At 43.5% G+C, this 27339-nt stretch overlaps 1 protein-coding gene across 1 annotated transcript in view; it reads right to left on the bottom strand.

Moving 5' to 3' along the window:
* DRD4 (dopamine receptor D4) overlaps nt 1–27339 on the bottom strand; it is a 189810-nt gene that overhangs the window by 87120 nt on the left and 75351 nt on the right. Inside the window, exon 3 of the mRNA XM_073604924.1 lies at nt 4923–5494. Within this exon, the coding sequence (XP_073461025.1) occupies nt 4923–5494 (572 nt within the window). The remainder of the gene's footprint in view (nt 1–4922; nt 5495–27339) is intronic.

The raw sequence follows: 27339 nt of genomic DNA, 5'->3' as shown, positions 1-27339 counted from the left end.
ACATCTGAAATACCTGATTGATCGGGCCAGTCTTTCTTCTACCTTGTTCAAAACTGACCACACAATGCATGGAAGATTATCTGTGCTTGCGTGCTCATTTGCCTCCCCGTGCTTTCTATTTGGAGGTACAGAATGCTGTGCTTATGTACTACATGCCTGTAACTTCTGTATTTTGTTCAGCCACCATACCCCATAGATTAATGCTTTAGCCAATCACAGTCTGCTCTTGTAGCTCTAGTCTGTCAAAGTCTGAAGAGCAAAAGGCATAACTCTCTGGAACACATTCAGAGATGGGCAGGGCTTTTTCTGAACCAGAACATTGCAGAACTAAGTTCTGTCACTGGTCCAGTGCTCACCAGCCCAGCTCCTGTGTTTACAAGTGACGGTGCAGCTGAGCTTTCCCATTGGCTCCCACACAACCATCCAAGACAAGGAAGGAACGGCACTCACATTGTTTGGATTGGTTATTGATGCCCTCTTTTGAGCTGCAGCTAGGTCTGGTACCTCAGTGGTAAGGCGATATAGTTTGTGTATGTCTACAGTATGCTTGAGCCCTGAAGGTGGCGGGTGCAGTGTCAACATGTGAGCTGCTATCAATGAAAAACTCATTGAAAATTGAGTGGGGGGGGGGGTGCAGAGGTGAGCATTGGTGATAGAGGAGTACAAAGGGGGTGCAGAGGTGAGCACTGATGAAAGAGGGATGGGCAGAAGTGAGCATTGGTGAAAAGGGGTAGGGGGGTGCAGAGGTGAGCATTGGGGAAAGAGGGGTAAGGGGAGAGTGCAGAGGTGATTGGGAAAAAATGGGTTGGGGTACAGAGGTGAGCATTGGAAAAAGAGGGCTACAATGAGAGCCAAGGGTGAACATTGGTGAAAAATGGGTGGAGGGTGTGGAGGTGAGCATTGGTGAAAAATGGGTGGGAGGGGTGTGGAGCCGAGCATTGGTGAAAAATGGGTACAGGTTGGGCACAGAGGTCAGCACTGGTGAAAATAGGTAGGGGGTGTGGAGATGATCATTGGTGAAAGAAGGGTACAGGGAGTGCAGACGTAATTATCAGAGAAAAAAAGTTGGGAGGGTGCAGTGGTGAGCATTAGTGAAAGAGGAGTATGGGGGCGGTACAGAGATGAGCATTAGTGAAAGAGGGGTACAGGAGGTGGAGAGGTAAACATTGGTGAAAAAGGAGTGGGGGTGTGCAGAGGTGAAAGAGGGGTATGGTGGGGATAGAGAGGTGAGCAGTGGTGAAAGTGGGGTGCAGGGGGTGCAGAGATGATCACTGGTGTAAGAGGGATACAGGAGGGGTGCAGAGGTGAGCACTGGTAAAAAATGGGTACAGGGTGTGCAGATGTGAGCATTGGTGAAAAAGGTACAGGGCACATTGCACTTTAATATTTTTCAGCACAAAAGTAAATTCATTTGTTGTGGATGGTGGGGTGCAGGGGTGAGCTTTAGACAGACGTTCAAAAGTAAGCTTCGGACAAGAGTGCAGAGGTGAATGATGGGTGTTGCTTTTTTATGGGGGAAGTTTTCACTGTAGAAGATTTTTACTTGGCAGGGAGGGACAACATATCATACAGAGATCAGTGGTCAAGAGTATGTAATGTAGACATTCCATTCTTGGAAACATTGGAAGAATGACCTGGGATCAACTTTTCTAACACTCAAAAAGACTGAATACTCTTTTTGCGCACAAAGCATCCATTGCCTTTACATACCAGGAAAGTGGATACAAATTCCTAGTGAGGTGGTATAGGATTCAAAAAATCCTTCATCATATGTTCCCTCAGTTCTCCAATTGTTGTTGGAGATGTTTGGAGACTGAAGGATCCCTCCTGCATATCTTTTGGGAGTGCTCTAAACTACAGGAATTTGGGGAGTCTGTAGAGTAAACGATAAAGACTGTTACAGGTGTTGCTGCTAAACCTTGCATTCCAAAGATGTGGGAACAAACGTCACCACCTACTAACTCACAATGGTCTACTGGGATCTCAGAGATCCAACAGATGGACTAACTCACTATGGCTCTAAAAGACCAAGATGAGAAACACTGGAAAATATGGACACTATGGGGTTGATTTACTAAAACTGGAGAGTGCAAAATCTGGTGCAGCTTTGCATAGAAACCAATCAGCTTCCAGGTTTTATTGTCAACGCTTAACTGAAAAAGCAGAAGTTAGAAGCCTATTGGATACCATGCACAGCTGCGCCAGATATTGCATTCTCCAGTTTTAGTAATCAACCCCTATGGTTTACAAGGACTAAACTCCCTTAAAATTCCTGTAAAACAACAAACCTTCTACTTTTACTCTGCATGCATGTGGTGGCACAGACTCTGGACTTGAAGAGAAGATGAGGGTTTAATAGATGACACCACCCCCCTCTGTTTTTTTTCTTCTTCTTCTACTTGCTGCTTTTCTCCCACATCTTTCCTTTCTTTTCCCTCTCCTGGAGAACCCTGTACATTGCATTCTATGGGGTTGATTTACTAAGACTAGAGAGTCCAAAATCCAGTTCAGCTGTGCATGGTAGCCAATCAGCATCTAATGTCAACTGTTTCAATTAAGCTTTGACAAAATAAAACCTGGAAGCTGTTGGGTTTCTATGCAGCGTTGCACCAGATTTTGCACTCTCCAGTTTTAGTAAATCAACCCCTATATGGCTGATGTATATTGCTTTGAACAATCATTCAGATTCATTTTCTATAAATGATGTCTTAAAAAAAGTAAGTAATGCAGCAGTTATTATTTTGTAGCGGGGGAATTTGGGTGGAGATGTGTTTACTGGGGGAGAATTTGGGAAGGTTTTGGGGGAAGTTCAGTTTTGGTTGTAAACTGGCAGGTGAGATATGCACTCTTGAACCCTGCACTCTGTATGTGTTACACACCCCTGCTTTTAATTAACAATGGCTCTTTAAGACCCTTCCACTCTACGCAGTTTGGCCAAACCACCCTATGATGCAGCATGCACAGCACACCACATCACTACTTCCCACCCCGGGGAACATACTTCCTTGTTTGTTGCAACGCATTAGGAACCCATCCTCTTCAGAAAAGAGACTCACCCCCTGCAATCAGGCAGAGAACGTTTGATAGCGCTGTGCAGTCAGGTAACAGAGGAAAATAACATTTAAAATGTTTTAAAAAGTTAAAAAAAGGTAAATTATGTTTTGTTTTGTTTTGTTTTTTTTTATAAAAGACAGTGCCTACATTGCTAGATGTACGTATATTAGAAAGAGTCTGGAAACTTGTGCCTTCACAACTACTTTAACAAGCGGAAATAATGTTTTTGAAAATGTGTAATCTTTAACACGTTGCTACGTTGCTATGAAAATTAACAAGTAAGACAAAAAAAAGAGAAATACGTTTTTCCTTTGAATCGTTAAAAATTGAAACATAAAAAAATAGCTCAAACATAATACGTAATAGAAGAAAGGGAGGAATAAGTTCATTGAAGTTCAGCAGTATGTCACAGCAAAACTATGAAGACAAAGTCTTTTTAATCTGTTCCCGACCGGCTCACAAAGATATACTTCGGCAGAATGGCACCCTTGGGAGAAATCCTGTATGGGTACGTCCATTCCTTTAGCGGCCACCAGAGGGCGATCGCGTGCACGAGTGCCAGCATGGAGATTTGTGTGTATAAACACACAAATCCTTGTGCTGTCAGGGAAGAGGAGCCATATCGTTTGTTCCTACTAAGTAGGAAAAACAATATGTTTCCTCTCCTAGTCAATCCTATCCCCCCACAGTTAGAACACACTGAGGGATCACACAATTAACCCCTTGATCGCTCCCCAGTGTTAACCTCTTCCCTGCCAGTGACATTTACACAGTAATCATTGCATTTTTATAGCACTGATCGCTGTATAAATGCCAATGGTCCCAAAAGCGTCAAAAGTCTCTTATCTGTCCGTCTCAATGTTGCAGTACTGCTAAAAATCGCAGATCACCGCTATTACTAGTAAAAAAAATAAAATAAAAATGCCATAAATCTTTCCCATAGTTTGTAGACACTATAACTTTTGCGCAAACCAATCAATATACGCTTATTGTGATTATGTTTTCCAAAAATATGTAGAAGAATATATATTGGCCTAAACCGATGAAGAAATTTGTTTGTTTTTTTTTAAATTGGGGGATATTTATTATAGCAAAAAGTAAAAAAATATTGTTTTTTTTTTTCAAAATTGTCGCTCTTTTTTTGTTTATAATGCAAAAAATAAAAACCGCAGAGGTGATTAAATACCACCAAAGGAAAGTTCTATTTGTGGAAAAAAAGGACACAAATTTAGTTTACAGCTTTGAACGACTGCGCAATTGTCAGTTAAAGCGACGCAGTGCCAAATTGTAAAAAGTGCTCTGGTCAGGAAGGGGGTAAAATCTTCCAGGGCTGAAGTGGTTAAACAAACTAATAATAAACACTTCTAAGCCAAAATCCGAAATTTATTCTTATTGGGGTCCAATCTTACATCATTTTTGCCCCGATAGCTGGACCTTCTGTCACCTTTTGCACAATGCTGACGTTGGGTTTTCAGATGATTTACAGTTGTCACTAAACTAAGAAAGTTCTCATATAGTCTAGGTTCTCAAAACCTAAAAATTGGAAAATGACTGCCGTTTTTAGTTGATATTTTTTAAAAGCTTATTTTTTTGACACACAATAATAGGTTCCTTTCAAGATAATTTCATATTTTCCTTTCCACTTTTGATGTTTAAGGAAAGGAAAATGACCATAAATATGTTTTTAAAACACATGCTGGGAATGGATCCCATAAGAGATGAACTCTGTGCACATTTCTGTATTATTAGCAGACAGCAATAGGGAATCACCTAAAACTTTCAATCCCCCTGCAGTGCCTGCATTAGGTATTCCTTGCTATTCTTCTTACATATAATTACAGTTCTAGTAAATGAAACTCTTAACTCACCAACAACAACGGGAAGCACTCTCATTGCTTTTCTCTCTCTCCCATTGATCTTGGAATGTTTCCGTTCTGGTTCCATACCTGATGAATATTTGAGATGAGGATAAGCTATAGTTTGTATCCCATGGCCATTGTCCACATATGCTTTGGAAAAAGGGCAATCCGGCTGGTCATACAGAATTTCATCCAGTTTGCTGTCTGTAGGACTACGTTCAATCCGATCAATCTTATCGAATATGAGTGTCTGGCTTGGTGGCTTATGCCTTGGAGACATATGGCACCGTAATTTAGCCTTTCTGGTCTCTTCCCACTTGCGAAGTCCATAAAACATTGCACAGTACAGAACTAACATTATTGGGCATGGGATAAAAAAGGAGCAGACAGAAGAATACACAACATAATTATTGTCTTCCAGTTTACACTCACTAGGGTCTCTGTCTTTTACATTGTTAAGCCCAAAAATGACTGGGGAGGCCACAGCAAAGGCAAAAATCCATGTGGTGGAGATCAGGAAGAGTTGGCGGTTATCCACTTGTCGTCTGTTATAGTTCAGTGGAATGGAGACAGCTATGAACCTAAATATAAAAGAGCAATATTTTGTTAATCAGCAGAAAATTAGGTAAAACAATTCAACCCTTTACAACTGCATGAAGCACAAGAATTAGATCATTATATCTAAAGCCATTTTTTTTAGTTTTGTATAAAGTAGGGAGTGGTTAAAACCCTTGTGAGGGTTTTTTTTCCTGTCCCATCAATACAAAGAGAAGTGAGATGAAATCTATCCAAAGTAAGTGATATCTCCTCTTAGACAGCTGTCATCAGAGAAAATGTATCCAATAAATGATTTCCATCTCCTTCTTGTTCTAGTGACAACTGGTCCAAATCATTTGGTGGAGGGAGGATTATGGGGTGGGGTCGTTTTTCAGGGGTTGGGCTTGGCCCATTAGTTCCAGTGAAGGGAACACTTAAGGTGTCAGCATACCAAGATATTTTGGACAATTTTATGCTCCCAACTTTGTGGGAACAGTTTGGTGATGGCCCCTTCCTGTTCCAACATGACTGCGCACCAGTGCACAAAGCAAGGTCCAGAAAGACATGGATGAGCGAGTTTGGGGTGGAGGAACTTGACTGGCCTGCACAGAGTCCTGACCTCAACCCGATAGAACACCTTTCGTAAGAATTAGAGCAGAGACTGAGAGCCAGACCTTCTCATCCAACATCAGTGCCTGACCTCACAAATGTGCTTCTGTAGGAATGGTCAACTATTCCCATAGACACACTCCTAAACCTTGTGGACAGCCTTCTCACAAGAGCTGAAGCTCTTATAGGTGCAAAGGGTGGGCCAACTCAATATTGAACCCTACAGGCTAGGACTGGCATGCCATTAAAGAGGAACTGCAGTCTGCTCACATAATTTGTAATAAAAACATCTTTGCCATTCTGAAGCTTCCCTCCAACCACTTTGCATATTATTTTATATTTACTGTGATTCTGTACTTGCCAAATATGCTGTAGAAATTTCCCTCCACTGAGTCTGGCTGCAACTATTTTAACCACGGGCAGCTGAAGCTGCTGCCTGTTCACTTCCTGGATTTACACAGAGGCATACCTCCAGCTCTGCAGCTCTCATTGGTCCTGTTATGACTCATCCCCCTTCCCTTCCTGGCAAACTCTCATGAGAGTGAGAGAGAGAGCTGTGCATGATGTCATAAGTCTAGGTTTACTACCAGACAAGAAACAGGAAGTGGGCTGTATAAGGTATTTACTGACAGAAAAAAAAAGTTTACTATCACAAGTTAAAACAACAAGGGCAAAGATTTAATGGATGTAAGGTTGAAAAAATGACTGAAGGTCCGCTTTAAAGTTCATGCGTGTGTAAAGGCAGGCATCCCAATACTTTTGACAATATAGTGTATGTTGTCCATAGCAATTAGTCATTCATTAGGTTTTACTTGTAAAGTACATGTTAGGCATTATTCGTCTGACTTGGATGTCACAGGCATTAAAGGCATTGAGATTTATCCATTAAAGGTGCAGAAACCATTTAATAAGCAAAATAAATGTTCAGTGAACTGAGTAAATATAAAGCCATGTTCCTTTCAATTATACAAATCTGTGGAAGAAAATTCCTGTTTTTTTTTTTTAACTTGCATTTAAAGTATTTAAAGTGAACAGAACTTAACCGTATTCACTCAACGAAGGGAACATTCATATTGCAAAATGAACAAACTCTTTTTAGTAAATCAGCCTCTTTGTGAATTCACATACATTATATACACAATGTCCTTATCAGTTTGAAAAATATTTTTTTCAGGGAATATGATAAAATATCACAAGTTCCTCAGTGTGCTTCACAATGATGTAAAATAAGCTATTTATTAGGAAACAACATACTCTACTCAGTTAATAGAGTTCATTTCAGGCACCTCCATAATAAATATTGTATTGTGTATTTTTGTTTCTTTTCTCTTTCTCTTCCCTTCTTTACTTTTCTAAGGCTGACCCTTGTCTGGACTTAGAGGCCAACTTATGTTCTTTTATGTCGCCTCATTTAGACCCTGATTAACATATCTATCTACAGTTGCAGGATAGTCTGGAAATTATATATATGATTCAGTTTATAATGCACACTCATTACTTATTCCTATTATTCAGTTACAATATTATACCATATGGTTGTGTTTCTTTATAGATCACCATTGCATTCGCCCCTGAAGAGTTGGTATACCCCAATAAAATGCGTCGGCCTTACATAGATGCATGATGTCCATACAGATGATTTTATGTCTCTTATATTGTTTTACTCTAGATTGTTCAACATCATTCAGCCCTTCCATTGACCCATGTTGTGCAGGACTTGTTTTTACCTTATGATATGCCAAGTACCATGGTGTCAATATTTATATGCGGTTTTTAGCATGCCCTGCGTGTATACGATTCTGTGTATGCCTTTTTTTGTTTCATTCAGTATGTTGTTCATGATTTTACAAGGTATAAGAAAATGTTCTTTGCCAAGACTGCTCTTTGGTATACATCTCTCATTCAAAGTCCCCAAAAAACTCCCCCCTTTTTGTTGGAACCCACAAAAGCAACACTGTGTTTTATATCCCACATGTTTACGTTATATAGTGATTGGCCTCACTTAAGGTCCCGCCGACCAAACTTTCCCTCTTCTTTGTTTAAATTTGGGATGGAGGCCAATTACTTATGGTGCCTTGGACCACATCATTCTCTTTCCCTTCTTTGCTTTTCTAAGGCTGACCCTTGTCTGGACTTAGAGGCCAACTTATGTTCTTTTATGTCGCCTCATTTAGAGACCTGATTAACATATCTATCTACATTTCCGGGATAGTCTGGAAATTATATAGATGATTCAGTTTATAATGCACAGAGTTATTTGACTAGTCATTTCTACAAATATGGTCTCATAAGGAAATGACACTGATATTTCTAAATCTTTATTCTTCAAGTGTTATTTTTTTATTCAAAAACTAAAAAAGATTGCACTAAATTGTACTAAATTTATACAAGCTCACATATACCCAGTAATTCATTATCACTGCCATAGGTGTGCGCAGGGGGTGTGCCAGGTGTGCCTGGGCACACCCTAATCACTGGTGCCCATAAGCATATGGCTCTGTGTGCAGGTTCTCTTTCAGCACCCCCAAATTCACAGTCCATGTTTGAGTGTCTAAAGATTTTTTTAATCACTTGTCCAAAATAATCAATGTGGTATATGTAAGACAGGGGACTTTTCCTTAAATTTGTGGAGGGATACAGCAGCCCAGAGCCGCAGAATTCGATAGTGCTTTCATAGCTCTGGCTGCAAGGGTCAGGGTTGCCACTTACATTGAATTGAGAAGTGTCCCTTCGTTCTTCTGCCACCATACCCATACACACACGTGTGTTTGAGTTTTGGGGTGCACACCCTAATGCAATAGGCTACGCACACTTATGATCACTGCAATACATTTTCACCTGGATTTATGAAATAAAATTTGCGGAGGATACTAGGCTAAGCAAGGCAATACCTTCTCCGCAGGATGTGGAAACCTTGCAAGTAGATCTGAACAAATTAATGGAGTGGGCAACTACATGGCAAATGAGGTTTAATGTGGAAAAATGTAAAATAATGCATTTGGTGGCAAAAATATGAATGCAATCTACTCACTGGGGGGAGAACCTCTGGGGGAATCTAGGATGGAAAAGGACCTGGGGGTCCTAGTAGATGATAGGCTCAGCAATAGCATGCAATGCCAAGCTGCTGCTAACAAAGCAAACAGAATATTGGCATGCATTAAAAAGGGGATTAACTCAAGAGATAAAGTGATAATTCTCCCGCTCTACAAGACTCTGGTCCGGCCTCACCTGGAGTATGCTGTCCAGTTCTGAGCACCAGTCCTCAGGAAGGATGTACTGGAAATGGAGCGAGTACAAAGAAGGGCAACAAAACTAATAAAGGGTCTGGAGGACATTAGTTATGAAGAAAGGTTACGAGCACTGAACTTATTCTCTTTGGAGAAGAGACGCTTAGGAGGGGATATGATTTCAATTTACAAATACCGTACCGGTGACCCCACAATAGAGATAAAACTTTTCCATGGAAGGGAGTTTAATAAGACACGTGGCCACTTATTAAAATTAGAAGAAAAGTGGTTTAACCTTAAACTACGTAGAGGGTTCTGTACTGTAATTGCGGCAAGGATGTGGAATTCCCTTTCCACAGGCGGTGGTTTCAGCGGGGAGCATCGATAGTTTCAAGAAACTATTAGATAAGCACCTGAACGACCACAACATCCATGGATATACAATGTAATACTAACATATAATCACACACATAGGTTGGACTTGATGGACTTTTTTTTTTCTTTTTTCAAACTCACCTACTATGTAACTATGTATATAAAATTACCAGGATCCAAAAGTGGCTCTATCTGTTCTAGCTTATAACCAAGCAGAATATTAGTATATAACGGGGTATGTCAGTTGAGTCAATCTATAGATGTGATGGGCAGTATGAAGATACATGGGTTTGCCAGCTGTAGCCATGCTACTCAATCAACCCTGTGAAAATGAATTACTGTAAATCGTACTGATCTGTGGGTGCCATCAGGATCATAGTGGTACAAAATGTTACGTTCTTATATCATGAATACAACATACAGTATATCACACCTTCTGACATCGACAGCCCTCTTGGGCTCTAAATGGCAGACTAAAAGAGAATGAAGAGAAATGCAGAAATCTGACAAAGGAATGGGTGGCAACCTTTTAGCAGAAAACTCATGATATAAGGATAAACCATATACAGTAAAACCTTGGATTGCGAGTATAATTCGTTCCGGAAACAGGATTGTAATCCAAACCACTTGTATATCAAAGCAAATTTCCCCATAAGAAATCACGGAAACTCAGATGATTCGTTCCACAACCATTTATATAAGTCCTTCAGTTTATAGTCTATATAAAAAGATTATAGCAATGTAATAGGTTGTGTACCTATACAATTTCCAGCCACAAATGGCAACCTCCACAAGGGATTAGAAGCAAAATCCAGCAGCAGCTACAGAGTGTAGAAGAGAAGAGAGGTGCCTCTAAGTGCAATATGGTTACCTTTAATTAAGGTAAAACATTTAGCAACTCACATGGTTGATGATTAAAAGAGGCACGGTAAAGCTGTACACATAGACCATCCTCTGCACCCCCGGCTCTCACCGCTGTCAGTCTGCAACCGTGACCAGGAAGACTACCCTGCAGTAGAGCGATCTGAACGTGAGGCTTGAACTGCTTATGGAGCGCAGCGCAGAAGGGATCACGTCAATGGCGGTGAGGAGGATGGTCTATGTAGACAGATTTACCCCGGATGCCTGCAAACTTATATGTGCCTGTTTTAATCATCAACCATATGAATTGCTAAATGCTGTACCGTCATTAAATGTGACCATATTGCTACACTTAGAGGCGCCTCTCTTCTCTTTTATACTCAGTTGTGACATGACGCTACCTGTATGTCAAGACATCGCTTGTATAGCAAGTCAAAATTTATTTAAAAATTTTGCTTGTCTTGCAAAATGCTCTCAAACCAAGTTACTCTCAACTGTACTGTACATAGGCTATACTATACCAATCTCTTGCTCTTGAAAAGCATAAACACCACAAGCAACTCATGAAGCCAAATTAAAGCCAAGTAGTGAAGTTAGTGTTAAAAAATGGAAATGCTGTTACTGCTGTTAAGAGTGTTAGTAGGTTGGAATGCGGGGTAACTTACCCCCATACACATATCATTTTTCTAAGGGGAAGGTGTGGTTTTATAGAGATGTGAGCACAAATGGAACATATGCACTTATCTGTATACTTATCTGTATACTATATTTTTGAAAAAATAAAGACTAAGAAGTTAATTTTCTATATACACTATGATTAGTCAATCACTGAATTTCTCCAATTAGCCTGCCAGTGTGGGTAAGAAAAAAATGATCCTGTATATGTGCACAGACAAGTAGCAGAGCATTTTTACAGGTAATAGTGTAATGAGACAGAGAGAGAACCCTGTAAGCAGCTGGTGTGGTCAGAGCACTGTTGAACGTTGTCAGAAAACAGTTTGCAAAAGAATTGGCACATCTGCTAATGCCCAGCGGAATTGCAGATTGGCACATAGAAATTCGCCAATGCCATGGGCACAAACGGCCGTGAAGATTCTAAACCCAACAGCATGAGCCACTAGTTGCTGGGTGATTTTCAGCTCCCCCGTGTGTTCCTGAGTTCCTGTTCCTGATATTACTGGATTTCCTGCCACCGACTCAGCTTGCCTTTGATATGTCCTGTCTCCATTCCTGGCTTTGACCCTCGGCTTGTTCCAGTGACTCTGCTTCTGCCTGCTGATCTGTGTATGATCTCTGGCTTGCTCATCTGACTCCGCTGCTGCCTTATTACCAGTGTATGACCCCAGCTGACATCTGACTCTGCTTGCTGCCTTACAACTGGCTGGTATTCCATGCATGAATACTGGCCTGGCTCCTGACTCTGCTCCTGACTCTCCCTTCTGCCAAGTCTCATCTGTTACTCCTGAGAGATTCCTGCCCAGTAATGCATCCTCCTCATCACCTCAGCCTGTTGCAGCTGGCAACCCCTGCTTCTTAGAGCATAGCACTCCCTGTTATCACCACCTTCAGGGGTGCTCTGCACTTAGCCACAAGGAAAGCCCTCTTAGCACTTCGACCTCCAACCAGGTACGTGACAAACGTGCTCCTTGGTGAGCTCAAAGCTAAGTAAAGAAATGCACATTGTGAAAACCCTGCAAAAGGATTTGGGAAACCAGGTGAAAAGGAGGAAATCTATGATATCTATGATTATCCACTGCGGGCAGGCCACAACAAGGGAAGGATTCTCTGCAAGAACCTATTAGGGCTGTTTGCAAAGACTTATGCAGGAAGAAAATTTTGTAAATACATTTTTAAATATTCCTTTGCACCTCCATCCATCAGTGCAGCTCAGCATTACTGAACTCCCTCCCCGGCCACTGCACCTGTCACACAGACAATCTCAGACACAAGCAGTTTTGTAGTGTGGTAGGTGGAACCTTCGGATGAACTAAAAGACTAGTTCCCCATAATGTCTGCCTTGTTTTCCTTGACAGCGCATGGAAATGGGTGGATTCCATAGCCAGATCAGTATGGATGGGCAAATCTGCCAGGTTAGATATGCCCCCCCGCAAATCTGACCCAGGAAGATTTGCTCATTCATAATGGTAAGGTCTGTGAAACAGCGAAACACTAACCTAGCATCGAACCCACATTGAGGTCTATTTGGTGCTGGTGGTAGAGGGGAATTTTGAAACAAAATTTTCAAGGCTAATAGGCAAATATTGTTTAAAATGGGCATGGGGAGCAGGGTATTGCCATGTGGAGAATGTACTATATGAATGCAAAAAAATAAATGTGCATCAAGGAGAGGGTCTTTTCATGCTGAAAATGCACAAATCATTTCAAAAACACGCTTAAAGCTGCACGTGCTGTTATAGAACAGTACGTTTTTCACAAACAGCTTCAGCAATAGCATACACTGGCAATGCATATTTGGCTGTAGAATTACTTTTTGAACTTTTATTTTTAGCTGGTAGTTTAGGTTATTGGTAGTTTTTGGCTCCGATGCTATTTTTTTAAATTCCACTAGTAATAGGCCTGAATTGAATAATGGAAGTAGCAGCCACAACAGTTTTAAAGCAATAGGAAAGTTTAAATAACAATAAAAAAAAAAAGCTAAAACCTTTTTAAATGTACAGATTTCATTTTTTTTTTTTTTTTTATTTCATGTTTTTATTTATTTATTTTGTTTAATTTGTTTCCCTCCTAAAGCCACCCCTGCAACTATGGGCAAAGACAGCAAGGCTGTAACTAAAACTTTGTAACTTACACTTTATGGGTATATAGGGATAGGGCAGGGGGTTGTGGTGAAGTTGGGTAGGGGTGTGTGGTCTTTTGGGTGCACAGTGCTTTTACTTTTTTCTTTTTTTTTTTTCAAAGCAAGCAGTGACATGCTGCAAAAAAGCAGCTCTTGAACAGACTGTCAGCAACAACTGCCTATACAATTTTAATGAACCCAAGATAAAAGTTATCTTTTACAAAAAATAAAGGGAAAAGATCCAATTTATTAGAAGCAAAGTGTCTGAGGTGTTGACAATTGAAGAACTATCAAACATTTGTTGTGGGCAGATATTGGTCCTTGTACACACAGGCAGGGCAAAGAACTCAAGCAAAGTTAAAGTAAACCCAACCAATAAAACATCATATAAGATTTCACATAATAATATTGCCTCATCTTCTCAACATGTTCAGATGCAGGTGCAGACTGCATTAGCTTTTGTTCCACAACCTCCTGGGTTCCTTGTTACACCCAGAAAAGGTTTATCTGCTTCTCTCTCTCAACAGCTCAGAAAGGTCATACCATATGAAGCAGAGGCAGGTGGGCAAGTGGTCTGCAACCAGGTGAGCAGCCCTCCATTGTTAGAACCAGCATTTGGGCAACTAGACCAAAGCCTAATAGCAAGCAGCTTCACCCCTGCGTGTAAAGGCAGGCACCCCAATACTTTTGTATAGTGCACTGTGTTGTGAAATGTCCATGTTTGTGCTTCTTTCTAAATCCGTTTTGTATTATTCTGCAATGTATGTATGCACTTTGCTATTCTGATCCTGTTTTGCATTGTTTAGTCTATCTTTTCACCTGTTTAGCATACCGCAAGTTACAACTACTCTCTATCTGTTTGTTTGGCTGATCACCTATCCTAGTGCAATATCACTTGGAAGGCCTATTTTTATTTTATTGGCTAGTTTTGAAAGAATAACAGCTGATGAAACTAATATAAAAGGGTCCTTATTTGGGCACTTTGGGGTGAAAATACTTTGCCTTGTCTACCACAATCTCCTGCATCTAAATCTCTCTGTCGCTTGCTCTCTGCTCTGCTTCACCAATCTAAGCACTGAAAGTGTGATCTTCATAACTGAGCCAATTTTGGTAAGATAGGTTTAATTTACAGTCTTGGTAGCTTGGCAGACAGTGACTCAATCCAAATGACATCTTGCAGATCGTAGAAAGCTTTAATCCAAAAACCTGTGCAGATCATAACAGAGGAACATCAGATAGATCAGATAGGTAAATAAATCATAGTGTGTCTACCTTTAACAGAATAGCTCTCTTTGGATCAAGTTGTTGGTTTAGAAGATGAATCCGCTTCCCTTGGCGGGAGGTCCTTTGCAGATGTGCCAGCTACGACACCCTTCATGGTCTTCATTGTTGGTTACAAAATGATCAAGACAGATAAGTTGTGTGATAGCTTGTACAAAAGCGTTCAAAATGTTGAGTCTTTGACTTCACAAAGACGAGTGTAACTGTATTAGTTCTGATTTCCTTGTCAGACTCAGGATCAACCAGTTGAAATGTAGAATCAATGTGAATTGTGATGAAGTCACCATTCAAGAATTAAGGTGGGGGTGACCATAAAATGTCCAGAAATCCGGTGGCTGGGATCAGCTCGGTTGAGGCCCTTACGCACATAGTGCCATTGATCGGGATTGTAGAACTTTCTGTTGCATTTGATTCTGTTACTGACATACACATACAACTGTTTTATTTGCTTGCGAAAGTATCCCAGCACTATCCTGCTGTCTGTGTAAGTGTGAAAAGAGTTTTCTAAGCTCAGCAATTTCAACAGCTAATACGGCTGCACGGAGTTAAAGCCTTGGAATGGTATGTGCTGGTTTTGGTTTCAGCTTGGCCTTACCAAGGATGAAACCCACATTTGCTTTGTCTATTGGACCTGTAACTTTGAGGTAGGCTACCGCAACTATTATTCAATGCAACATCAGAGCAAACATGGATCTCTCTTCTGGTGGCATTCGTTAAGGATGCAAAAATATAAGAGCATGGTATGTGAAGTTGTTCTAGTGCTTTCAGGGACTCTTTCCACGATTCATATCTTAGTTGTTTCTCTCTGGGTAATGGGGTATCTTCTAAGCTGTCTTAGAAGTATCTTACCGTTTAACAATGAAGGGAATTATGAAACCCAGAGGATCAGAGATGCTGTTCACAGCAGACAAAACGCATGGAGGGCTTGTCACGAGTTGATACTTGAAATGTGAACATGTCTTGTTTGACATCCCAAAACAATCTGAGGCGTAAGTGGAAGATCCATTCCTAGCTGGAATCCCCTTATGCTAACAGGATAGTCCTCTGAGGGAAAGGCCTTCATTACCTTGTCACTGTTATAATCGTTTTGTGAAGCTTGAGGTTGGCAGGGTCAAGCATATCCTGAATTCTTTTGAGAAGATCAATTGCTTTTTCTTCTGTAGGCAGAAATTTGAGCCCCTCGTCCATGTAAAAATTCTATTCCACAAATTCATGTGCATCAGATCTGAATTCTTTTTCACTTTGTTGAGCTATCTTTCTTAGCCCATAAATTGCTACAGCAGGAGAAGGGCTGTTGCCAAAAAAACATGCACCTTCATTCAGTAGTCGCTGACATTGTTTTTGCAATACCATCTGAAACTGAAGAAGTTTCTGTTGTCTTCTTGGATTATGAAACAGTGGATCATCTACTGAATATTAGTCATAAAAGCAACTGATTTTTGCCTGACTCCTACAAGGTTGTTGTTCAGATTAGGCCAGGTGAGAAGGACATCACTGAAGGATCGGGGAAACATCTTCATAATGAGAACCAATTGTGGCTGGTGCTCCATTTTTTGGGTGGGGTGGCAAACAACCCCCCCCGCCAGCTCCACTTGCACGCTTGCTATCCAGCCCCGCTCGCCCACGCACTTACCCCATTCAGGTCGCGGACGGCTTCCCCGGCCAATATGGTTGCTTCTCCTCCTGGCCAATACCATCTCAGGACCAGCTTCCTGTCCTGATTGGCTGGGAAGAGAAGTAGAAAGACAATAGCGAATGTTGATTTGCTATTGTCACAAGTGGGTGGGCTCAGGGTGCAGTGCTCTTTGCCCCAAGCCCACCCTTTTTGATACCAATTATAGCCTCCGGCTCTAATCACGTGCTTCACAAAAAAAACCCTGCATAACTCTATGCCTCCGGCACCCTGCATGAAGATTAGGGGCCGGGCGCATAGAGATTAGGGGGAACGGCCCCCTGCGCCCCTTATGGACGGGCCACCACTGATGAGAACTTGAGTCAATGACCACTCTGATCTGATCTGACTTGCGAGGATGGTACATGCCAAAGCATGGGAGGTACCAGCATTCCTCTTCTTCTTTGAGAAGTAGTGCAGGCACAGCATGATCTCTTGCAAACACCTTCTGCATAAAGTCACCAAAATGTTTTTCCTTTTTTAGGTTTTCTGTTCAGGGTGCGTTGTAAATAAGTAGATTGTGCTTCTGCATGCTGAACATTATTTGGTAGTTTCTTTCTTGAGGCATAGAATGATAGTGGTGCTACCCAGGTGCTGGAATTGTCCTGATAGATAGAACTCATAGTATTTAGGAACTTATTTTCTTCCATGGTGGCTGCCAGTTCATTATCTTTAGTTGTTACATCGAACACAATGGTAGCGACATTATCATCCCAAAAATGAAGGGCCCTGTTATCACCTTGTGTAAAGAACTGTTGCTTGCCTTTACTGCAAAGTCTTTCTTTGACATTGTAGTGATGTGGGCACTGTTTGTAACAGGAAATGCAACCATTTGGCAGAACACATATCTTGAAAGAAGAAACTGTGAAAGACCTTGTCATGAGAGGGTTTACCCGTTGGTGGCGCTATCGGTCTCTTGGATCGCAGTACCAGTGTCCACCAGCGGGTGTCTTCCAACACCTGGGACCTGTAGTAAGAGGTCTCTCCTGCTGGTGGCACTGTTGCATCCTTGGGCCGTAGTACCGGTGTCCACCAGCGGGTGCACTCCGGCAGTGTGGAGCAAACAGCACCCTCTGCGCTCAGCTGTAACATGAGGTCAATTACCACAGCCTTATAAATACCCGGCAAGCCCTCACAGGCTTGCCTTGGTATCTTTCTCCCTGCGCCCTGACCTTTCTGCCTGTATCCTGATCGTGAACCTGTTTCTGTCCTGCTCTGATCCTATCCGATCCCTATCCCAAGCCCATCCTGTTCTTGTCCCTCCTGATTCCGTTGGATCCCTGCCCTGCAGCCTAACCATCCATCCTCTCCCTGTCCTGCTGGTTTCCCATCCTTGCCCATCTGCTGACCTCCCTGTGTATGACCTTGGCCTGGATTTGTTTACGATTCCGGTATCTCCATTTACTTGTATATACTATTTGCTGTTTGTGGGTCTGTGGTTGGTTTTGCACTGTTTATATTCCTCTTACTTGTCACTTGTTTAATAAACACCATTATTTTTTCACTTACATGTGTTTCTGGTCTCCTCTGTGCAATCCACACGGTCTGGTCCATTAGATCCCCTGACAGACCTCCTGACATTACCCAGACAGAAGTTGGCTACGATGACCCAGTCAAGGTCCAGGCATTGGGCATATGGTGCTTTATATGGTCTATTAATTTGATGGCAAACCATGTTTACCCTTTGGCTGTCTCTGCCAAGAAGCTGAAGAATATAATAATAATTTCTGTCAAGAGTTGGTATGTGGTAAGCTATGCCTCTCAAGTTAGAGTGGTGAAAATCAGCTGCAGGAGTAGGGATCTCCTCTCAATGGGTTATATTCTGGTCGCACTTGGTGAGAGTGGGCAATGGTGTTTCTATGCTGCTATTCAGGGTAGCTACTATAAGACCAGTGGCTCTCCTGTCTGAAACCTCTGCAATGCCAGCACAGGTACCCAGGGTGTATGGAAAGACATCTCCTGTTATGTTTAACAGGTAAAAAGCTTTAATCTTGTTAGAGATCTGTAACTCTGATAATCAAGAATAGTATAAAGGCTTAAGCCTGGTACACACTATTAGTTTTTTTCCTGGGTCGAACGAAAATACCTGTCGGCTCTGGTCAGAGCCACTATACTAACTATGTGAAGTTAGTATAGCGATCTCCCCCGCTGAGCTATTGTGATCTGACAGGGGGACAGCCCCCGGACAAGAAACACTCCAACCAGCGCTCTCTGCCATTGGCAGAGAGCGTTGATCGGAAGTCGGTCTGCTGTTGGTTTTCCAGCATGTTCATTCGACAGAAGCTGGCCAAACAGTTAGATTCTGTCAGACAGACTGACATACACATGGGCCTACGGTCAACCGTATTTTTTAACCCAGCAAATGTCTCCCAAAATTTGGCCCGTGTGTACCCGGCTTTACAGATTTTTCAGGTTGACCCTTGGGATATACACGAACTAAGCATATTTTGGCACAGGATTTGTCCTTCTCCACAGACATCTGTACATGTAGAGAAAATTGGAGTATGGGGCAATGTTTGGTGTGTGCTCTCCCTGCCATGCTTTGCCTCGAGAGGACTGCCTATGTACAGTGTGGGGCTGTCTTGAAATGGATGAAGAACTTGCACGTGATCTTCACTGTCACATTCTATGCACTTAAAGTAGTCTTATGCCACGTACACACGACCGGACTTTACGGCATACTTGGTCCGGCGGACCAGAGTCCGGCGGACAATTCGATCGTGTGTGGGCTCCAGTGGACTTTTTTCCCCAAAAGTTTGACGGACCTAGAAATGAAACATGTTTCAAATCTTTCCGACAGACTTGAGTCCGGTCGAAAAGTTCGCTCGTCTGTATTCTAGTCCGACTGACAAAAACCGACGCTAGGGCAGCTATTGGCTACTGGCTATGAACTTCCTTGTTTTAGTCCGGTCGTACCTCATCACGTACAAATCCGTCAGCCTTTGGTTGATCGTGTGTAGGCAAGTCCGTTCATTCGGAAAGTCCGTCGTAAAGTCCGTCGAAAAGTCCGCCGGACAAAGTCTGCCGTAAAGTCCGCTCGTGTGTCCAGTGTACAGTCCTTAGCATGGTGTTCCGTGAAAGCACAGCATTTGAAGCACACCTCAAATTTTTTTAAACGCTCTTTCCATTCTTGCAAGGATTTCCATCTGAAACCAATACATTTCCTAAGTGGGTGGGGTTTGTTATGTACTGTATGGGAGGTTGGTGATTTGGGTTGGGTTTCTTGTTCTGATCAGTCTTTTCAGGGACTGGAGTAGGTTCAGGTAGATTATCAATCCTTTTCACAGACACTTGACCTCTGCAGTCTCTATGTGAAAAGCATGAGCTTGCAGGCCTTTGAGAAGGTAGACCGAGAGGGTTGGACTCATCAAAGGAGAAACTTGGATCATTCTTAGTATATGGAATTCTCCTAATGAACTCACAGAAGTAGGAAAGGGGAGAAAAGCAAACTGTTTTCTTTCTTGTACCTTGATCCAAGTGATGCCCATTTTTCGTGTATACCATGCAGTAATCTGAAGACTTTCAGTTAACTCCACGAGTGATATCTAGGTAACTGAGGCCAGGGAGGTGGGTATCAGTTTTGGCAAGCAGAAGCTCCAAGAGAAGGTCACTGAGCCCTTGAAACTTTAGAATGTCTCTGTGAGTTATTTCTGGGAAGGTTTGTCAATGTGAACAGCTTTGAGTCTTTTGATTCAGCAGATAATGGGCATAGCCAAACAATAAACAGATCTAGTTCTTCTGTAGTTGTTGCATCTATTTCCCAGATGGTGGCTTTGAAGGTGGATTTTCAGCCTATGTAGTTTTCAGGTTTGCCATCAAATGTAATGAGATGTGTCTTGGGAAGTTCTTTGTAGAGCATGTATTTAGCACCCTGTGACATGTCTGTGCTTTCAGTCTTTGGATGCACAGCTGCATGCAGACCAAAGTTAGTTACATTGACTGGTGTGCTGAGACTGAGTGACGATTAGAGGTATATTGGTGAAAAGGTGTTCATACCTGACACTGACTGTTGATTTCCATGTTGGGTTGCAGCTGTGGAGCAGTGTACTGGGTAGGGGGTAGTTGACTAGCTTCATGGTAAGTTGTATTGTCCATTATCTGCATACCGGTGTCTACAGTTTGCTGCAGTGCAAAATCCCAGTGTACTGAAGGATGAATAGGCAGATTATGTTGAGAGGTGGTAGGCATGGTGTACTGACCTTAGTTGAGGGATTCAGCTACTGTGGCTGGGAGCTGAAGTTTTGGGAGATAGTGTGAGGAATATGATGCATATAAAGCAATTGAGTGTCTACTACTGTTACCTCCTTCACTTTCCTGGGCAACTTACTCTAAAACCTTTAACCTTGCCATGGCTGTGGTTGTCCACATTGTTTCTCCAAAGCTTGAATCACTGCTTTCTTGTACACATCTACTGCTTCTGCCTCTGCTTTCTTGCATGCAGCTGCTGCTTCCACCTCTGCTTTCTTGTGTGCAGCTTTTGCTTCCATCAGTGCTTTCTTGCCTGTGGATTCTGCAGCTTCTGCTTCAGCTCTACTTTCCTCTGAGCAAAGGCCCAGGGCTGTCCTAATAGCATCATAGGCCCCTGGGCAAAATAATGCACTGAGGCCCCTACCAGCTTGCCACAATTTATGCACCTAATTTCAAGAAATAAAGTATAAATAGGTGATAGAATTAAACATATAATTATTAGTACTTTCAATAAAATCGATTTTACAAAAGGAAAATATTCCATAGATCGAAGACTAGTCAACACAAAGGGCACAGTACAGGGGAGGTCAGGAGGGCACAATACTGGGCTCAGGAGGGCACAGTATAGGTTCTGGGACACTTCCCGGGACACGACCATATCGGGACAGTTTAGTAAAAAGCATGACTGTCCCAGCAATGCTGGGACAGTTGGCAAGTATGATGTAATGCAAGATTATTGTGGAGCCCCCATGTACCTGGGACCCCTGGGCAGTTCCCAGGAGTGGCCTTGCATTAAGATGGCCCTGCAAAGGCCATCTACATTTTAGAAGCTTCAGCATCAGCATGGACTCAGCATTGTAGAGACTTGGCAAAAGTAATCATGGATCAGCAGCCATGATAAACGTAGTCAGTTTACAGAGGGCAGGGCAACACCAGCCAGGATCAGCCAGGTATTTTATATGATAGAAGGTAACAAATTACACAGCATAAGCACTGTGCTGTTATTCATGCTTTAAAGCAGAACTCCGGGCAAAACATTTTTTCCATGTCCTTGTTGCTTATCTCCTACCTTCACCCACTTTCCCATCCGTGTTCTTCTGAGCTCTGTAGTACCTCTGTAATAGGCTGAAAAACCATTATTGCCTGCTGACATCCTGTTTGTAAGACTGCTGGCTTCTATCCCTCTCCTCAGCTCAGCCAGCGGTCTAGCACTCCTCCTTGAGGTCCTCTGAAACCGAGCAGGGAGGAAGCAGATATGTTGTGGGCGGAAGGGGTCTCACAGCCCCCGGTCTGTGCCGCCCATGGAGGAGGTGTCCTCCTTCTCCGCTCTCCTCCTCCTCTCTTCTGCTCCCTGCCAGTCACCACCCCCACTCCACCTCCACTCTGACCCCCTCCACTCCGTCCCTTCCGCACCGCCCCCCCCCCAGCCACCCCCCGCCTGCTAGCTCCATGCAGAGCGGGGATTATCATCAGTAATTACTTGTATGACACAGCGGGGATGTCCCGCTGTGTCCGCTATTGTATATTAGAACACCAATGCTTATGTCTCGCCCGTTATAGGAACAGTGAGCTGTCAATCATAATAACTGTGGGGGGCGGGGGAACTGGCGCTCTGCGTTCTCACATACAATACTGGACACAGCGGGACATACCCACTGTGTATATGTATATACAAGTAATTACTGATAATAATCCCCGCTCTGCACTGATGGTCCCTGACATTGGCACTGGTGGTCCCTGACAAGTGGCACTGGTGGTCCCTGACAAGTTGCACTGGTGGTCACTGACATGGTGGTCCCTGACAAGTGGCATTGGTGGTCCCTGACATGGTGGTCCCTGACAAGTGGCACTGGTGGTCCCTGACAAGTGGCACTGGTGGTCCCAAACAAGTGGCACTGGTGGTCCCTGACATGGTGGTCCCTGACAAGTGACACTTATGGTCCTTAACAAGTGGCACTGGTGGTCCCTGACATGGTGGTCCCTGACAAGTGGCACTGGTGGTCCCTGACATGGTGGTCCCTGACAAGTGGCACTGGTGGTCCCTGACATGGTGGCCCCTGATGAGTGGCACTGGTGGTCCCTGACAAGTGGCACTGGTGGTCCCTGATGAGCGGCACTGGTGGTCCCTGACATTGTGGTCTCTGACACGCTGCACTGGTGGTTCCTGACATGGTGGTCCCTGACAAGTGACACTGGTGGTCCCTGACATTGTGGTCTCTGACAAGTGGCACTGGTGGTCCCTGACAAGTGGCACTGGTGGTCCCTGATATAGTGTTCCCTGACAAGTGGCACTGGTGGTCCCTGACAAGTGGCACTGGTGGTCCCTCACATGGTGGTCCCTGACAAGAGGCACTGGTGGTCCCTGACACGTGGCAATGGTGGTCCCTGACAAGTGGCACTGGTGGTCCCAAACAAGTGGCACTGGTGGTCCCTGACATGGTGGTCCCTGACAAGTGACACTTATGGTCCTTAACAAGTGGCACTGGTGGTCCCTGACATGGTGGTCCCTGACAAGTGGCACTGGTGGTCCCTGACATGGTGGTCCCTGACAAGTGGCACTGGTGGTCCCTGATATAGTGTTCCCTGACAAGTGGCATTGGTGGTCCCTGACAAGTGGCACCGGTGGTTCCTGACATGGTGGTCCCTGACAAGAGGCACTGGTGGTCCCTGACAAGTGGCAATGGTGGTCCCTGACAAGTGGCACTGGTGGTCCCAAACAATTGGCACTGGTGGTCCCTGACATGGTGGTCCCTGACAAGTGACACTTATGGTCCTTAACAAGTGGCACTGGTGGTCCCTGACATGGTGGTCCCTGACAAGTGGCACTGGTGGTCCCTGACATGGTGGTCCCTGACAAGTGGCACTGGTGGTCCCTGACATGGTGGTCCCAGATGAGTGGCACTGGTGGTCCCTGACAAGTGGCACTGGTGGTCCCTGATGAGCGGCACTGGTGGTCCCTGACATTGTGGTCTCTGACAAGCTGCACTGGTGGTCCCTGACATGGTGGTCCCTGACAAGTGACACTGGTGGTCCCTGACATTGTGGTCTCTGACAAGTGGCACTGGTGGTCCCTGACAAGTGGCACTGGTGGTCCCTGATATAGTGTTCCCTGACAAGTGGCACTGGTGTCCCTGACAAGTGGCACTGGTGGTCCCTGACATGGTGGTCCCTGACAAGAGGCACTGGTGGTCCCTGACAAGTGGCAATGGTGGTCCCTGATATGGTGATCCCTGACAAGTGTGCCCTGGTGGTCCCTGGCATGGTGGTCCCTGACAAATGGCACTGGTGGTCCCTGACAAATGGCGCTGGTGGTCCCTGACAAGCGGCACTGGTGGTCCCTGACAAGTGGCACTGGTGGTCCCTGACATTGTGTTCCTTGACAAGTGGTACTGGTGGTCCCTGACAACGTGGTGCCTGACAAGTGGCACTGGTGGTTCCTGACATTGTGTTCCTTGACAAGTGGTACTGGTGGTCCCTGACAAGTGGCACTGGTGGTCCCTGACATTGTGTTCCTTGACAAGTGGTACTGGTGGTCCCTGACAACGTGGTGCCTGACAAGTGGCACTGGTGGTTCCTGACATGGTGGTTCCTGACATGGTGATCCCTGACAAGTGGCACTGATGGTCCTTAACAAGTGGCACTTGTGGTCCTTGACATGGTGATCCCTGACAAGTGGCACTGGTGGTCCCTGACATGGTGGTCCCTGACAAGTGGCACTGGTGGTCCCTGATATGGTGGTCCCTGACGAGTGGCACTGGTGGTCCCTGACATTGTGTTCCCTGACAAATGGCACTGGTGGTCCCTAACAAGTGGCACTGGTGGTCCCTGACATGGTGGTCCTTGACATTCGGCACTGGTGGACACAGATAAGCTGCACTTGTTTGCATTTATATTAAATGCATTAAATGTATTCATTTAATTTAAATGGATTTATTAAATGCATTACATTAATCTTATATTAATATGCATTTATATTAAAATGCTTTGCACTTATAAGGCTGTAACCTATCATACCGTGTGTTATGTATGGCTTGCTGGCTGCAGAATGAGGGGTGTGATTTATGTTGAAGTGGGTTCACATTTACATGTACAAGCCTAGTGTACCTCCCCCATTCACTCCCATCCCAAGTATTCATGGGAAATGTAGTCTGATTACAGTTAGAGACAGAGAAGAGGATATGATGCAATCACTGTTTTAACACCTCCTCTTGGGTAGAATACAGGCTGCATTTTTTAAATCAGAAAACGGACTTCCTGAAAATGAAATCAGTCATATCTCTTAAACGGTAAGAAATTTCACAAATGTGATAACTGTTTAGTGTTTTGTGTGGGGGGTGTACTAATGGGGGATTTTGTGAAAATCCCAGAGTTCTGCTTTAAAGAAACAGGATAAATTATTTTTTTAGGCCTCATGTACACTGCTGCTGGTAAATGGACATTTAGAATCAGTTGGGCATTTTTTTCAGCTGCCCCTGAACTCTCCTCTGTTATCTTATCAGTCTTTTACAGTCGTTTCTAGCCAGTTGAGTTTAGAAGAATTTTTTTGAACGCAAAAAAAGTGCGTTCAGGATGGATGTTCAGAGGCATTTGAAACGCCAACAGCATGTAAACGCTGCTAAACATAGTAACTCGCGTTCAGCAGTGTTTTGTTTACATACGTTTTTCATTTTAACAAAAAAAAAAATGTTCTTTTTTAAAAACGCTCCTAAACGCAAACGCAGCATGTAAACGCGGCTGAACGGACATTTTTAAACATTGGATTCTAGCTGTCAAGTTAAATCGTTCAGGAGAGGATAAACAACGTCCCGAGTATATGAAGCCTAGGGTTACAACTGCTTTTAGGGGTTAGTATAATTACACAGTCTTTGATAACTCTCATATGTAGCAATAAACTATTTGAGAGCATCCTCTAGTTGCAGAGTAAGGCCCCTTTCACACGATCGGACCGTTCAGGCCCGCCTGTCAGTTTTGACGGGGAACCTGAACGGGCGCTCCATGTTAGCCTATGGAGACATGTCCGCTGACTTCCGACCCGGTCTGATCCGCTAAAAGCAGATGGCGGACCGTCGCTGGCGGATCGGATCGGGTGAGATCTGATGAAAACGGACATGCTGTCCGTTTTCATCTGATCCCTCCATAGGCAGCAGTGGCGCCTGACAAGCCTCTCCCCGCTCAGTGAGCAGAGAGGGACCTGTCATCCGCCGGCTCAGCGGAGATCAACGGACTGATCTCCTGCTGAGCCGGTGGACCGAGGCGGACTCCGTGGAAGCGGAGTCTGCCTCGTGTGAAAGGGGCCTAACGCATGAAAAGTGTGAAAAGGTCATGATATGCAATCAACAGTTTTAGACCATAACTGATTGACATTAACCAACAGTTCTTTTTTAACAGCTTCATAATTCTCTTGAAGCTTCCAAGTTGGTTTAACCAAGCATTTACCTTGTCTGTTTACGTCCTGATCTGGAAAACTTTCCTGTCGCTAGCTGTGTTTCAGCTTCTACAGAAAATGTAATGTCTTGCTGTAACTCTATGTTGACAATGAAAGAGTTAACTGACATTCTCAGAGAAAGGTATCAGTTGCTTAGCTCTGTGTGTGTTTGTGGAGCACAGACTGCTTTCTGTCTCACTTGTTTGAGAAGGTATAAGCAGAAATTGGAATGGCATGTGGCATTGCAGGCAGCTTCTACTAAATACATGTATGATGCACACAAAGGGGGAGATTTACTAAAACTTGTGCACACAGAATCTGGTGCAGTTGTGCATAGTAACCAATTAGCTTCTTGTTCAATTAAGGTTTGACAATACAACCTACAAGCTGATTGGTTACTATGCACAGCTGCACCAGATTCTGTGTGCTCCAGTTTTAGTAAATCTGCCCCATTATCTTGTATAACAGTCACATTAGAAAAAGAATGCATTATTGCTCTCTTATAGGCCGTAGGCTACTGTGATTAGCTTGCGGACATGTACAATCTTGTATGATTGTATGACAATGGCTGCACTGTACTAAGCTGCCGTTTATCCAGGGTGATATCATATGTCACACATTTCACACTGTATTCCATGGCTACAGATGATTTTTTTTACTGGAGCGAGAGAAGTTTTTTGGACTGTTCTGCTTCTGCAATCTAAGCATTAAAAGTGTGTTCTCTATACCTGATCCAGTTGTGGTAGAATAGCTTAAAGTGGATGTAAACGTCATTCATTAAATCTGACCTGGGCACATATATTTGTAGTGTTTACTTATCTTTCTCCAAAACCCTAAGTCCTGTGTCTTTCTGCTGCACCATTTTTCTGTTATCAGCATGATAACGTCTGACTTTTTCTCAGACACAGGAGATAAAAGCAGCTAAAAATTTGTGTCTGGGAGGGTGCTATAAATAGATTAGCAGAGAGCTTGTCTATTCACAGCAAAGCTCTGAAAGTTTCTTCGTTCCTCTGCCTATGTGAAAGGGGGGGGGGGGTGCCTTTCCTCCAATCAGCTGTCACACGGTGTATGCCCAGACTCCCCCCCCCCCCACTGCTGAAACAGGAAGAACATTTTCTAACACAATATTCACTTTCTAAAGAATATAGAAAGCCAAAGACAGCAGATATACATGCAAAACTTATGTAGGAAGATTTGTTTCATCTATGTGTATCATCTGAGGCTGTTCACTTTATTGGGTATATGTGAGGGTTTACATCCACTTTGACTTACACTCTAGTAGCTTGGCAGACAGTAACTCGATCCAAATGACATCTTGCAGATTGTCGAACGCTTTTGAACACATGTGATGAATGGAGACTAAAGCATGAAGAAGAAGGGTGGGCATAACTACACAGAGCTACAGCGTGAGGAAGGGACAGATTTATTTAAAGGCAAGTAAACAACAATGCATG

The sequence above is a fragment of the Aquarana catesbeiana genome, linkage group LG11 (assembly GCF_042186555.1).
Source record: "Aquarana catesbeiana isolate 2022-GZ linkage group LG11, ASM4218655v1, whole genome shotgun sequence".
Taxonomy (NCBI): Eukaryota; Metazoa; Chordata; class Amphibia; order Anura; family Ranidae; genus Aquarana; species Aquarana catesbeiana.
Note: the sequence above shows the minus strand (reverse complement) of the source record. Positions and strands in the feature narration are given on the sequence as shown.